The sequence below is a fragment of the Megalopta genalis genome, chromosome 2 (genome assembly GCF_051020955.1).
Source record: "Megalopta genalis isolate 19385.01 chromosome 2, iyMegGena1_principal, whole genome shotgun sequence".
Lineage (NCBI taxonomy): Eukaryota > Metazoa > Arthropoda > Insecta > Hymenoptera > Halictidae > Megalopta > Megalopta genalis.
In genome coordinates, this window is record NC_135014.1 from 35,509,112 (window position 1) to 35,525,563 (window position 16,452).

General features: G+C 41.0%; 1 protein-coding gene across 5 annotated transcripts in view; it reads left to right on the top strand.

Annotated features, from left to right (window-relative positions):
• The window catches only part of SK (small conductance calcium-activated potassium channel), a 391,518-nt gene that overhangs the window by 124,583 nt on the left and 250,483 nt on the right, over positions 1-16,452 (top strand). For all 5 annotated transcript variants that reach the window (XM_076519251.1, XM_076519250.1, XM_033478719.2 and 2 more), the window contains exon 3: positions 8,580-8,850. In XM_076519251.1, coding sequence (XP_076375366.1) covers positions 8,580-8,850 — 271 coding nt within the window. The remainder of the gene's footprint in view (positions 1-8,579; positions 8,851-16,452) is intronic.

The window sequence follows — 16,452 nt, forward strand, 5'->3', positions numbered from 1 at the left end:
ATGAACCGAACGGAGGTCCCGGTACCCTTGTAATAGTAATTCACCCGACACTTAATTAGAATCGTGAATCACGGTGTATTCGGAAGACCGGGTCGCACGGGTTGCACGGAATTGCAAAACAGATGGCTGCATCCCGGGATCGGTAAACACGATCGCAGCGCCGGGAACGCGATGCGCCGACGTCGATCGCGTTATTAGCGCTGAAAGGGACAACAGGCGAATTCGGTGGGTTACACTGGGCGAGAGCTATCGTCGGCAAAGCCTTGAGATGCGCCGGCATATCTCTTTGCATCGGGAACGTTCGAAGCCAGCCGGCACTCAGCCGACGCGACGGGGACGACGGACAAAGGAGACCCCCGCCGACGGAACAGCCGAGCACATTCTACCGGGAGAAATCGAATTAGCTGGTTCCGACGAGGCTCGCCTTGGGTCACTTCCCATCAGGCTTCTAGATTTTTATTTTCTTCTGGTTCTTTCGCCGTCCGCGTGCCTCTTCTGCGGCTGGGGATTCACACGCGGATTCCCCGGAGCCGTAAACTCAATGTCTTTACGGCAGAAATTGAGCTCGCTTGTTGGAAAAGTGTTTGTACCACGGCGAACCAAATAATGGAGGAATTCCTGGATTGCTGGCGGAAATGGTCGATCACGAAGGTCCATTATTTTAGGAAAATATCTCGTTTCGCTACTGATTCGTAATTTAGAAGGCGGTGCTTGATTCTCAAACTGGGCAGTCTTTTTTATAGAACCGCGTGTTACATTTTTAAGTAATATTCATAAATATCCTAAAATGCAAAATTTGTTTCTATAATTATATTTGTTTGTTTCTTCATGTAAGAATAGAATAGAATAGAAATTTAGTTGTGTAATACTCTCTTACTTATATATTACGCAATCTCGTGTTATTTTTTTTTACTAACCATGTAAATACATACATTGTTTCAATTAACTGGAACATAAAAATGGTCAAACTTAATTACACATAAGATGGAATTCAATTCAGTTTTACTATGTTAAGAAACTTATGTAACATGACAGCAGTAAAAATTACACAAAAAATTTAAGTAGTAGTAACAAAGTATACAAGTTACAGTAAAAAGTATTACATTGACGTTACAGTAATATTATTATTACAGTTATATTATTATTAACTGTTACCTCATTACATAATTCTCTTGTATTGCTATTATATCATTTCTTTCAGAATACAAGCTGAAAAGTTCTATCGAATTACTATTTAGTTTACTGAACTCGCGTATGGTCCAAACGGCAAACAAATTCGCGAACAGTTAATGAAATGATTGTAAAGACAGAAGATGACTTCTGTATTCTGTTGGGTACGTTGTAGACGCGGGTAGATTGTCAATCAATATGCAAATGCATTCCGAAGAAGAACGTGTAGAGCACGAGCCTTCCTCGAGTTTGGCGGAGGACACGTATTTCTCGGGGGACGATGTATTAACGTATTAACGACATGCGAGGCATTACCTAAGAATTTCTTCCAGGAAACTTTCGTTCGCACGGCACTGAAACACTGCGGCGTTCATAATGAAATGCAAAGAGACATTTCGAATTACCATATCCCCGCGTCGTTTCTCGACAAGCCCGCGCTTTCCACGTTTGTGCACGTTTAACCGCCTTATTTGTAAGACAATATTTGCCATGCGTGGTGCACCTTGCAAATTAACCCTCGGAAAGGCCAGGCATTTGGACGAGCTGGACGTACACGCTGTGCCAGGATCGGCGAATTTCGCCTGGCGTACTTCTCGAATGACTCTATGTGCAAGAGAATAGTCTTGTAGGTTAATTTCTCTTATATCGGCAACAAGTGGACTAAAATCATGATGCGCGTGACAATAGAAATGCTTCGCCACCCTTAGACAGTTCTAACCACTTGCGCCAATTTTTGTTAGAATTGTAAAGGAACATACCCTGTTAGTAACCTCTTTAAAAATAATTCTTTAAAAATAACTCTTTAAAAATATCTCTTAAAAAATGTGACAGAGATGTTCGAGATTTGAGGTTATGTAGGCCTATCCCGTGTTAAGCAGCACAGTAACTAACGCATCGAGTGAAATATAGATGCACTTACCGTGCACAGTAACTAAAGCATCGAGCAAAAAATAGGTTCAGTTACTGTGCACATTGCGCACACGAAATAAACTACCGAAATTGAAACTAAAAACAAAAATTCGAACAAATAATCACTGTTTTATTCTCCCGTAATTTTAATACGTTTTAAAAATACGTTTCATTTTCGAAACGATTTCCACTCGTTCAGTATTTTCATAAGCTTTACAATATTGAAATAATTTTCGCGGTGTTTCGCATGTTTAATTCTAACAAATAAATAATTACTCGAGTTTGAACAAATATAAATGTGATATTATTCGATATATATATATATATATATATAAAGTTAATTGTGCCTTGAAAATGAACAAAGGCTACCCCGAGCAACTAATTGGCTGCCCCGCACAGTAACTGGCGCCCCTGCCGTACCTATCCCGTGAAAGGAAACGTGAAATTTTGGAGATCGAATTTTTTTTTATTTTCGAGAGCACTGTTGCGACCGTGCAAAAAGCGTGCTTATCAACGAGGCCGGCCTCCATAACCGACGAGGCTACCAGCGATAGGGTAACACAGAGGCGTCTCCTAATTACGTTATTACATTATCGCGAGCCTATCGATCGCGCTCACGCGTCCCGCGTACCGGCTAATGAAATTTCGCCTAATGAACGGGAGACGTCATTGTCAACTTCGACACTGGCAGTTAATTATCTTATACAACTGGTAAACACGACGCGGCGCGCACGCCAATGGAACTATCGCGGACAATGCCGCGCGGCACACAAACGGCCGTCCGAACGCACGCGGCGGTACGGCTCCCGCGGCGGGTTGACCTCGCGTCGATGAAAAGCATCGCGATTCGTCCCGACGTTGTTAGCAGGAACACCATGTGCACATCCAGAAGAATTTCAATATGCTAATCTCGATACAAGCGAACGTCTGTCCGCCGGCTATTAGGCGGACACGTTCGCGAATTAATCGGATCATTGTTCGCAGACGGAATTACATGAATTCAGTGTACACGGAATCTCTATCTACCGGGTATCCCTGCCACAAAGCGGGATGTACCTATGTACGTCCCTAACAGGAGCAACGGTGCTACCTAAATGCCGATGTACCACTTCTTGGAACCACCTCTGTGTAAAGAAAATTTATGCGAATGCCGTTGCTTCGTTTCGGACAATTATTCTTTGCCGAGTGGACAGAGTCTAGATTAAAAAAATTACTTCCACGTATGGATCAATGTAAGATAAAAGTATCTATTAAGTTTTTCAGGAGGGGACGAGATTATTATCGATTTTAAATTGCGACTGAAAAGCGTTATTATTGAATATTCATGCTATCGTTTGGTAGATCGATGCGTCTAGATAACGCGATGAACTTTGAAATATTTATTTAATGCGAATAAAAAGTAACACGAGTAAATTAGTAAAGTACGAGAATGTACCTATTATGGAACACCGTTTCCGTACCATGTCTCCGTGTTCCATAAATCGGAACATTGAACGAATTGAAGTAGACAATATGTAACAATGCGTTCTTGCTTACACCTGTATTTGAATGAACATTCTTTTACAGATGATCGTTGCATAACAGTATTTATGCGAGTGAATTTATCAAGCGGAATGTTTAAAAATATGTCTAGAATTTTTATATCCATTTGCGTATACTCCTAGTACTTTTTTATCGCATTATTTTTGCTACTGTTCCAAGAAGGGATCATAATTGAGGCAGTGTTTCATAATACGTACTTTTACCTCGTATATGTATAAAATAATTTTCTTGAGAAGCTGAAATTTGTTATTAAGGAAAATTAATAAGAGAAAATGTTGAGACGAAGTAACCCGTGAAAATTGGATTCACAATTGAAATAATTGACGACGATACGTTTATGGAGGATTATTTTTGCTACTGTTCCAAGTAGGGACCACAATTGAGGCAGTGTTTCATAATACGTATTTTTACCTCGTATATCAATAAAATAATTTTCTAGAGAAGCTGAAATTTTTTTTAAGGAAAATTAATAAGAGAAAATGTTGAGACGAAGTAACCCGTGAAAATTGGATTCACAATTGAAATAATTGACGACGATACGTTTATGGAGGATTATTTTTGCTACTGTTCCAAGTAGGGACCACAATTGAGGCAGTGTTCCATAATACGTACTTTTACCTCGTATACGTATAGAATAATTTTCTAAAGAAGCTGAAATTTGTTATTAAGGAAAATTAATAAGAGAAAATGTTAACGAAGTAACTCATGAAAATTGGATTCACAATTGAAATAATTGACGACGATACGTTTATGGAGGATTATTTTTGCTACTGTTCCAAGTAGGGAGCACAATTGAGGCAGTGTTCCATAATACGTACTTTTACCTCGTATACGTATAGAATAATTTTCTAGAGAAGCTGACATTTTTTTAAGAAAAATTAATAAGAGAAAATGTTGACGAAGTAACTCATGAAAATTGAATTCACAATTGAAATAATTGACGACGATACGTTTATGTATGCGACGCTTGTCAGAGCCCACGGATGAAGGTTCTCGGTGCTTTCGGGGAAAAAAATTGCAATCTGGAGTTTCGCCCACGATTCCGACACGGTTCGCCAACGTGGCAGAGGCAGTTTTGTATCAGCCGGTCGAATAATACAGTGACACTCGATCGCGGTGGCTCGCACTCTTCGTCTGTTCACGTTCCGGATCAATAGCCCCGAGCCAGATATTTTAATCCTCGGATTAATCCTCTATTGGTCAGCTGAACAATTAAAATCTCCTGGATGCCGATTATTGATCCGAAACGTGAACGGGGCACGCTTTAATGGTGAACCACACACCGGTCGAGATGCGCAACCCATGAGTAGCTGCAGCGTTAGCAAAATGTAGGATAACATTTCCACGAGGACCAAGGCTCGCGTCCGGAACCCTCGACAATGAACAGTATACCGAGCCACGAAGGGCTCGGATCTCTGGATCAATTCGGTAACAATAGAATGCCTTTTGTAACACCGACGCCGGCAGATCGAAAAGCGAACGCGAGAAATAGTGATTCCGCGGACTAGCATTTTCATTGTCCAGACCAGAGTTTAGTTTTCAATGAAGCCTGTGGTTTCTAAATTAGCGATCCAGGGTAGCGGAGCCGGTTACTGTGCGGTTGCCTATTATTGTACCGACGACGAAGCCTGTGATAGTGACAATGATGATAATTGAAAATATTTGATCACTGTAATTTGTTTGAATATTATTTCTTGTTTCTTCTCTTGTTATTTATTTGTGTTTGAATATATTTCGAAGTTCGTGTAGTTTTCAATTATTATATTCAATTATTATATCAATATATTATATTACAATATAATAAGTATATATCAATATATACTTATTATATTCAATTATTATATCAATATATTACTCGATTACTTTATGTCGAAAATTATGTTAAAAAGTAAATTTATTGAATATAGATATGATTAGGAACTAACAATATTAAAATACGAATATTCTCCAATTACTATATTAGTTATTCATATATTGCTGAATTACTTTATGACGAAAGTTATGTTAAAAATTGAATTTATTGAATATAAATATGGTTAAGAACTAACGATATTAAAATATGGCTGTTACCTAATTACTATATTATTCATTAATATATTACTGAATTACTTTATAACGAAAGTTATGTTAACAATTGAATCTATTGCATATAAATATGATTAAGAACTAACAATATTAAAATGTGACTATTCCTAATTACTATATTATTCATTAATATGTTATTGAGTTACTTTATAACGAAAGTTATGTTAAAAATTGAATTTATTGAATATAAATATGATTAAGAACTAACAATATTAAAATATAACTGTTCCCTAATTACTAGATTATTCATGAATATATTACTGAATTACTTTATAACGAAAGTTATGTTAACAATTGAATTTATTGAATACAAATATGGTTAAGAACTAACAATATTAAAATATAACTGTTCCTTAATTACTATATTATTCATTAATATATTATTGAATTACTTTATAACGAAAGTTATGTTAAAAATTGAATTTATGGAATATAAATATGATTAAGAACTAACAATATTAAAATATAACTGTTCCCTAATTACTAAATTATTCATGAATATATTACTGAATTACTTTATAACGAAAGTTATGTTAACAATTGAATTTATTGCATATAAATATGATTAAGAACTAATAATATTAAAATATAACTGTTCCCTAATTACTATATTATTCATTAATATATTACTGAATTACTTTATAACGAAAGTTATGTTAAAAATTGAATTTATTGAATATAAATATGATGAATTTACTAATAATATTAAAATATGGTTATTTCAATGTATAATTGATTTGTGACAATTTTAATTTACGTACTCGTTACACTGAGCGTCGTTCGAACAGTTCTAGTCGGCAGGGCTGCGTCGTCGTTGCGAGAATATTTCATGGAAAGCATCTGTGCCGAGAGACACCCGAATTTATATTCGACAGAGCCAGTCCGGGGGATTCCAGAAACTTGGTCCATCTCTGATCGAGTGCTATCAAAATCGCTGTCCGGGGATTTAAGGGAAACTTCGCTGCACGGCCAGTTCTTCGGAGAAGTTCGAGGCGAGGGAACTTGCCGGCATAATTCCCTTGATTATGCCAATATTATGGCGGTGTTTGTTCCGTCGTAAACTTCGCCCCATCTAGCACGGATGAGGAATTCGTAGATCTGCTTGCTCGGTTAAACGAGTCGTAAGGATGATCGTCAAAGAACGGCTATGTTTGGAGATTGCTTATTCCGAGCGAGGTGTTGCTTTTTGTCGCAGCGGAGGAAGTTCGTCGTCACGGAGTATCGAAGTTTCGAAGTCGACAAAGATGTTGCGACATTGTTCCGTTTATGCAACGATCGAGGAGAAAGCTGTTGGAAGAAATTAGCTGTCTAAATTTTCTCCGAAGTGTTACTCGCTGCTTTCTAGCTCCGTCTAATAATTAACTGTTATATAATAATGGCTATACAGGTGTTTCATAATTGAGTTAACACGCGGAAAGGGGTGATTCCTAAGGTAATTTGAAGTAACTTTTTCCTTAACGAAAATGCAATCCGCAGCTTCGTTTACGAGTTATTAACGAAAAACAGTGACCTATCAGAAGCGAGATTCGTAGTTTGTTTCAATTTGTTCACTATTTCATACTTCGTCCATTCATTTTTGCTATATAAAATCCGCAGTCCACTAATAACTATACTTTGATTCATTTCTAGAAAAAATAAGTAAATAAAATATGAATTTCGAAAGAACTTAAAGAATTCAGAAATACTGTCATATTATTTTTGATACACTGACATTTCTCAGTGAAGAAGTGCATATTTATCTCTCCCCAGTTTTTTGCAATTAACGAAGAAATATTCTATTTTGCACCGACAAAATAGAACCAAACATATGGTAAAAACGACTGACCCAGGATATTTTCTTCCAAAGTTCCTGATATTATAAAAATATTTCTAGGAAAAACTTTCATACAGACTTTTTTATCCAAGCATATATTGTCACAGACATTGCACGAAGTTTACATAAATCCAATCTTGCCATTGCTATAGAACAATATACATTAGTTCCGTTAAGGACTCCTTAGTTCTAGTGTTAAAAGAATCCGAGAACATCAACGTATTATTTTCAGTTATTTACACTAAATCGTCCGCAGATCTTAGATATGATTCTTTTGTTTGACGCCGGCATAATAGCTTGGAAATTTTAGATTTTAAAAAAAGTTTCGGAGATGGCGGTAATATAAATTCCTAAAATTAAGATATGTCATCCAAGAATTTTCGTACTTAATTCTTAGTTAAATAAGCACAATGCTATAGTTAGTTTGCTGCCTTTTAACACCCAAGAAATATATAGTTCAAATGTTATTTCAGTTTTTCAAAATGACACCAAACTGGTACCACCGGCATACAACAGATAGTTTTTGCATGGCACCAGCATGGTGCCACCGGACGGCATAGTGTTAACACGTTAAGCGCGGAACTGATTTTGCTGGATTTTCCATTGATGCGGCAGGGTAGCATTATTTTTTAACCTTGATACTGCTGGCCCCATGCGCCGATGCCGTCCAAACGCTATCAGTCCCTGGGGACTGACGCCGCCAAAATAGGTACACTATCAATCCAAGAGGACTGACACCGCCAAAAAAAGTATACTATCAGTCCAAGAGAACTGACACCGCCCCCAAAAAAGTACACTTATCAGTCCCTAGGAACTGATGCCGCTAAAAAAAGTACACTGTCAGTCCAAGAAGGCTGACACCGCCCAAGCGGAAAGTTCACTGTCAGCCCCAAGAGGCTGACGCCGCGCTCGATGTGTCAAATAAATAAATAATAAATAAATAAATAGAAATAAATTTCTATTTAGCGGGTGTTCGCAGCAATCAATGAAGATCACGTTTGCTTTGCCTAAAGATGACCGCAGTCTGCTAATAAGAATGTTGTTCCTTGGACTGTTGCAGAGAGAGCGTGAAGAGCGGGCATCATTGCTGCCCGTGTCAGGCCCCGCCGCCGCCAGTTCTCGTGACGACATCGCCGAACGCGCGAATAATACGGCAGAGCTCGCAACCGGAGGCGTCGGCGTGCTGCTGTTCCGGATGTTGTTGCCCCTTGCACGCCGGCACGGCGCCGAGTGCTGCCTCGTTGCGGCAGCTGCGGGAGCCCGGCGACGGAATCGCCGGCATCGCCGCGGACTCGTTGCGGGTCAATGGCGGCATTCGACAATTCCGACAGGTAAGCCTCGACTGACCGTGCCGCCGGTCAAACAAAGGGTTCGCCATGCACCCGTAACCCCCCACCACCCAGTAGCCCACTAGCCCGCCGCCCACGCACCAACCCTTTATCGCACACATCCACCCACCACCACCACCATCACCGCTACCACCACCACCGCAAGCAGCAGCCGCGTTCACACCATCTGCTCCCTCGACTGTTCAAAGCCACTCGCCCTTTCTTTGGGGTCTCTCTGTGTGTACATCATGCTTTCATCGCGACGAGAGACTGGATGCTGCCTCGCTGTTCCAGCTACCCTTCTTCTATGGATTCTGAATGGCGTCCCTTGGTCGCCCGGGGGACCTTTGTCGCGGCAGAATCTAGGGCGACTTGCAACTTCGTAATGAACGCTGTTAATTCGACCTTCTTCTTTGTTCCCCTCGCCTCGGAGGGGTTTGATGGCTGGATGAGTCCGAGTGCCGTTACGGTTGCAGTTCGAATGGAATTTTCTGCGGGGGGGTTTCCGCGTGGAAAATGGGACCGGAGCCGAGATGTTGCGGAAAAGTCGGGTAGAGGGGCCAATTGCTGTGCCCCGTTAGCAAACCTTCGCGAGTTCCCGCAACTAGACGCAATTTTCGCGATTTAAACGACGTTTCTTAACGCTGAGAAATGTCGCTTTTTAGAAGAATCACGAGATAGAATTCAGTGAAATTTTCCAGAATTTTTGTAACGGCGTGTATCAGAGCTTCTAGTGGAGTTTCTAGTGGAAGCAGCTTCGTGACTTTAATCATTGCGAATAGACTGCGGATTTTATCCGCTTTAAAGCAGCGGATAGATTGAAAGCGTTCAAGAACGTGAACGCGCTGGTTTCTTCTAATTGACGCGAGCAATTTATACTTTGCCTGAAAATCCGCAGTCTAACTATGAAATAAAAAGTATAGAACCGGTCATTTGACCGGCGATGGTAGCTTCAGTGTCAAGGTTATTTTAAAGAATAAATCTCGTAGTGCCTTTTGCCGATAGAAATTTTCCCACGGCACAAAAAATGAATCACGAAAAATGCATCCGTCTTTTACATCTTCAATGTTAGCAAATAAATAATATGAACTGAATGTAAACAAAAGAATTTGATATTTCTTATTTGATAAAGTCGATCATGCTCGAAGGTAGACGAACGGCACAGTAATCGCCTACCCTACCCGGTGCAAAGTTATCTCGCTAGATAGAGGCCGAACGCTGACATTGTTTTGCTCGTCCTCTCGCGGTGGTGTTCCATTCGAATGGCTCGGTTTAGTGGCTTTAATTCCATTGGGTATATTCGGCGCACGGAATTGAAATGCGATAAAGACTGCGGGATGAACTGGAATGACGTAATCCGGAGTATAAACGATTCAAACAATTTCGGTGAAAGAGTCCGGGGATTACGGGCGAGCGCGGTGCTCCCTCTTTACGGTCGCGTTTGTCGTTCGCTTTAGAAGCGCGTCATCAACGCCGCCGTAACAGGAGTCTAACTAGCACTCGGACCTCGTTTCAGTCTTATTGTCAGCGAGAATGAGTGATAAACGGCGGACGAAGGGAACAGAGACAATGGGCGGATCATGTAAACTGCTGCAAGCTATTTTCCTGAGAACGATTGGCTGCTTTAAAAGGGTTCAACTCTGTCATCAGTAGACTGCGGATTTTATGCAATTCTTGGAATAATTATTCGACGGCATTTGAAGCCATTTTAGACGTTTAACGTTGTCTGCGTATTATCTTCAACTCGCTAGAACGATTAACCCTTTCGCTACGGGCGGGTTCTCCGCCGCGGTATTTCTGCTGAACGGAACGCTGCGACATCACTGCACGCTACGCGACGGCGATCGTCAGCGTGAGTCGGTACTCCGCGGCGGTCGGCGGAGAACCCAAGCTGCTTGAATTGAATGAATTTTTCGAACGAAAAAATTTTTCTCCAAATTATTAGTATTTATAGTATTTATAAATAAATTATTATTAGTATATTAGTATTTATAAATAAAGGGTATTCCAGGGTATTTTATAACGTCTTAGCATGCGCTCTTTAATTTACAGTATGAGAGGAAATATATCATTATGCAATATAATGCATCTTATGGAAAGCCACTATAGTGGTCCGTAGTACCTCAGTGGCACCATATGGAAAGCCACTATAGTGGTCCGTAGTAGCGAAAGGGTTAAAGTGAGAAACAAAATTCTTTTGTTTGCTGCAGTCGGCAAACAACATCTTTATTTCGCATGAAGATCCGCCGTCTAATCGATGAAAGACTAGTTAATATTTAGAAATTAAAGAAGAAAGAAGCTAGTCGATATTTGATAGAAAAGTATATGTCTTCTTATTGCAAGAAACATAATGACGAGGACATCCTGCCGAATACAAGCATCCTCGGGCGTTCAATTTCGAACGTACATCGTCGTTCATACTCCATTAATTGCTTCATTCTCGAAGACGTCGGAACTTCGACGAGCAACGAGACTTGCGTAATTTCGAAAAAGTAGATCTCGCCGGAGGTACGTCGCAATGTTCTCCGGTCCAAAGCACTGTGCCAGGAAGGACACTCTCTAAGTAAAGGGATTCGAGTCAGCTCCGAGCGAATTACATCACGTATCGGTGACTAAATAATTCCATTGAAGAGAGATCGGGTACGCGAGCGGAATCTCGATCGGCAGCAGCATCCGGATCTCTCAGCTTGCGATCGCGAGCGTCGGTCCTCGCGCGTGACGCGCGTGACACGCGGCGTGCAAACGCGAGGAAGAGCAGCGAGAAACGTCTCCGTTGACTGGCGCCGCTGCGCACAGGCGAGGTGTCGCGGAATCGTGACCCAAGAGTGATATTGTTTTAAGTCAACGAAAAGGCGATTCAAAAATTATCATTGAATTATTCATTCTTTTATTACAAAAAAAAAAAACAGAAGAGGAAACGTATTCGACTTACGCGTCAGAAGAAAGTAAGCGGGTCTCGCGGGACCCCGTGTCCGCCGCGGAAGGATAAATACTGTTTGTTTTTTGCAGTTAATTTGAGAACTCATTTTTACTATCGGTAAAACATGTTTATACATAGGTTAGAAAGTAATTTGAGCCGTGTTTCGAACTGAACAATCACTTTTTATCACTTCCGGTCAGGATTTAGCGATTTTTCGCTCGTGCGCTCCGCGTCGTTGCCTCCGTCGCTTGCACCGTTGACGATCCGTTCGATCTTGGCGTCACTGCGATCCAGAGCACGCGTCTCGCCTCTTTTTCCGCGTCCCGAAAGCGTCGCGCGCGGCGCGGCGTTGCACTTTTGTTGGCCCGGGTCGCGCACCAGCTCGCGCGTGTATCTCCGCTCGTGTTTGGACTACGTACCCGGTCGCTGCGATGCAACCCCTTGTTAACAACCACCCTCGGGGAATCTCAATTCGCCGCCTCGCACGCGCGACTGCCCGCCCCGACCTTGCCCGGCCGCGGTTTTCTTGTCGTTCTCCTTTCTTTACCGGCGCGTTCCCCGCTCATTATGCGAAACTGAGCAACCCTCTCTTGAGACAACGTTAACGGGCCCGAGGGATCACTGAATGCATGCTCGCTGCAGCGAGGAGATGCAATTTGTTCGGCTTGGCGAGCTCGTTTTTTCAAGTGGCTTGATATGCCGGCTGCAAATTTTCTTCGGCGGCGAAACACAAGGCTGCTGAACGTGCAATTCGCAATTACCGGGCGGTTACTAGGCTGCACGTGCTCGCACGAAGTTTACGGCTCGCGGGGATGCACGACCGGTGCAACGTGGAACGGTGTTTAACCCGGCAGTGTGTACAGTGAACTTTGGAAAGGATGGCACCCTCTTGGGGTGCTCGTGGACCCTCCAGAAAGAAGCGATATTTAGAGGCAGATTTAGAGATTGTATTATCTTTGTAACATAGAAAAATGTTGGATGAGAATTGGCCAACTTTGACCGATGATAACTTCGCGAAGTATCACCGTAGGATGATGATACTATTTTTAGATTAAAGCTTAAAACCTCTACTTTCAGATAGCATTCCTGGATTTTAAGTTCTATATACCCTCATCACTGTAACCGTTTAAATATGAGGTCATGTTCGTCGAACTTGGCAATTTTCAGTATGACAAACGTTGGCTCACATTTAAATGGTTACAATATTCAGGGTGTATCAAACATAAAATTCATAAAATCTATTTGAAAGCAGAGATTTCAAGCTGTAATTTAAAAATGGACTCATGATCCTAGAATGATTTTTCGCGGAGTTATCGTCTGTCAAAGTTGGTCAATCTTTATTCAAAGTTTGTCTATGGTATAATTTATTTGAGCGGTATATTTTACGTCTCGTTGTTCAAATTAATACAATATGATTAAAATAATATAAATACGAATGAACACCGGAGCCCCGCGTATGAACTGCCGGGTTAAGAATGACGCACCAAAGACGAGCATGTTAGCTCTTTTTGGAAAATGATACGAACAGAGATATTTCATTCGAGCGACAAACTGTCGCAGCCTCTCTTTTCAAGATTTCTTCGGTCTGTTTCGCAGTGTTGTGCACACGCATTCGCAGCCGGTTGATTTAGTCGTCAATTTACGCTCCGCCGACGAAGCTATAAAGTCGCATTTCCAGTTCAGGGAACTAGGAATAATTCCTCGGAATAAGTCCTGGAATCTCTCACCGATATAAAACTCAGGCTTGGAGCGTAGAAAAAAGATCTTTACGACGCAACGTATCTGTGCACAAAGTGCAATCAAAGTACTAAACGATGTAAACATTAATTAAGACCGAAGACGTAAAACGGCCGCAATATTGCGTCACCGGCTGCGAACGTGCGGAAGACGCTCCGAGTTTACGGTTGGACAATGTTTATCGTTCATTGTACAGCAATCCGGCCAGCGATGGCCTATATCGGGCTGTGCGCAGGAGTGTCAATAACGGCTGTCCCAAGAGCTTTGTCTTCTTCTTCTAGAATCGTGTTGTTTACGATTTCGTTGTTGCCAACGGTTGTGTTGATGCCACTCGACCCCGATCGCCTAGAATTCTTTCCGCCTTAATTGAGCCCCATTGACGATCCACGGCTGGGCTCTTGGTATTCAATTAAATAACTGAATGCCGAGCAGCTATTTCCCGATGAAAGCCGATTCTATCGTCGCTGTCCCGCCGAGGAAATATTTCAAGGCCGCTCCCCTCGAAGAGTATGATTTCCATTCAGCCGGCGATGTCCGGATTCTTTGGGCTCTTCTTGCCCTCCCCTTGACTTCGGAGCTATTTCGGAATCGTAAACAGGGTGCTGCGAAACTTGCGCACGAGAGCCGCGCCATCTTCGAAGAAGCAAATAGTTTGGATACATTGAAACGAATCGGGGATTGCTTTTGTTAACACTAGATTTACGGAGCACAAAGAAAAGCTGGTTTGTATTAGGTCTACCGGAAAGTTCTGTCTGATAATGTCATTGCAAATTTCAATAGACATGCATATATTCATTTGAGACATATATTTTTGACAAATGTTGCTCGTAAATTGCCATCGCGCTGGCGAGAGGTCATAAGTAACGACGGAAATTATATTGTAGAATAAATATTACTAAATTCATGAAAAATCTATTACTTCCTTTCATTTCTCAAACGGACAGAACTTTCCGGTAGACCTAATATTAGCTTATGAAAGTAACAATAAGACATTTATTCTGATTTTTAACAAGCGTTATTGTAACACTCGCCGTGAGTAACATATAAATTGAATAAATAAGTCATAAATGTATCTTTACGATATGAATAATTGTAAATTAAAAAATTTAGTGATCCGTCATTTTGTCGGGTTTCGTAAATCTAGTGTTAAGGGACGATCTCTTGCGAGCAATGTAAAAAGCATCTGTATGAACTAAAATTTACAGCAACTGTAGTTGCTACTAATTGTTGCTCTAATTGTGCTAGCAATTCAATCGTTCGAAAATAAGCCGCGAAAATGCGGAGTTGTATAAGAAGCTGATCGCGTAAGGGATGAATTTCGTCGGACATTTCTTTTGCTGTCAAACAGGGTAGTGAAGATAGAGATTCTTTTATTTTATTTAATATTCTTTTATTTTGTTTATTTCTCAATAATAAAATTTAATAAGTATTATTCGGAGCACTAAAAGCATCTGTTTTACATTAGTTTATAAAAGTAAGAATAAGTCAGTTATTCTGTTCATTAATGAGTATTATTATTATTATCATTATTATTATTATTATTATATTATTATTATTATATTATTATTGTTATTATATTAATATTATTATCATTATAAGTTTATTTATTTTAGCGTGGTCGCATTAACTGCGAGGTCATTAGCAGCACACATGGTTTATTATAACAGTTATTTTAAATTAGCAATTTATTGTTATAAATTTTATTAACTAACTCTTTGGATTAGATTTATCACTCAGTTTATAAAATTATTATAATTTGTTCTTTCAATTGCAATTGCTATAAATCTAAGATAAGCTCCACGATCCAAGGGCACAGCAATTGGTCACTCCACAGTAACAGGCTCCCCTATATTCGATTCTATAAAAATTCGATCAAGTTCGATCGGATTTCGAAAATAGAACGAATATGTCTTATCGCAGAAATCTCGTGCGATAGGAGGGTAGAAAACCGATTATCTCGAGCTAACCATCGGAATGTGCGACGTTACCGGTGAAACGCTTGTGCCGCCACCTGACCGCGGGTGGAGACATCAGCGAGAAGCCACCCCGAGCAACAAAACCTGCATACCGACGGGTCCGTCGTAGGGGATGAAAAAGCCGACCTGCGATAAGAAGCTTATCCGAGTCGGCGGTAAAAAGCGCCGGTACCGTTCCACGTTCTAGATGGCACCCATCGTACGCGAAACAACACCGTTCTGCCGACCCTCGCTTCTGAAACGCTGAAACACCACGGGAAACGCACCCACCTCGTTCGTTCGTTCGTTCCAGACGGTCGCCACGTGTTCGATAGAGAAACTGCACGAGTGATTAATCACCTGGTAACACACACGTAGCGTTCAATTGCAGTCCGCAGAAACGATATGGAAAGGCTAATTGCGTTTGGATTGCCCCCGTTCGTTTTATTTACTTGAACGCTCCGCGGCGTGTTCGGGCAATTAGTATCGCCGATAGATCCGGCAAGTAAGCCGAAGCTTACTTCAAACATGGATACAGTAATTTCTCCCTAATTCGCGCTCAGATTGCGCACCAAAATCGATAATTTGGGAAGGGGAGATACGATCATTGGAGCCTCGCGGATCGTTTTTATAGTCACCGATTGTGAACAACTATAAAAACGAGACGCAAGGTTGCGGAATAATCGTGTCTCCGCTTCAAAATATGTCCATTTTTGTGCGCGATCTGAGCGCGAATTAGGGTGAAATTACTGTAGTCCGTTCGCTAGCCGTTGCAAACATTTTATCGCGTGTTTGAGATTCGACGATTCGCGGCGTCGAGAATTTACCAATGCCGATGTTTATGCACGTTGAACGTAACTGTAAGAATTCATTCGGCGATTCGCATTTGCACTGAAAAAGCGTTTGATATCTTGCCTCGTTGGGAAATGTACTTTTTGTGACGTCATTTGTGATTAGATCGCGAATTTGTATGGAAATTGATAACTTTCTATC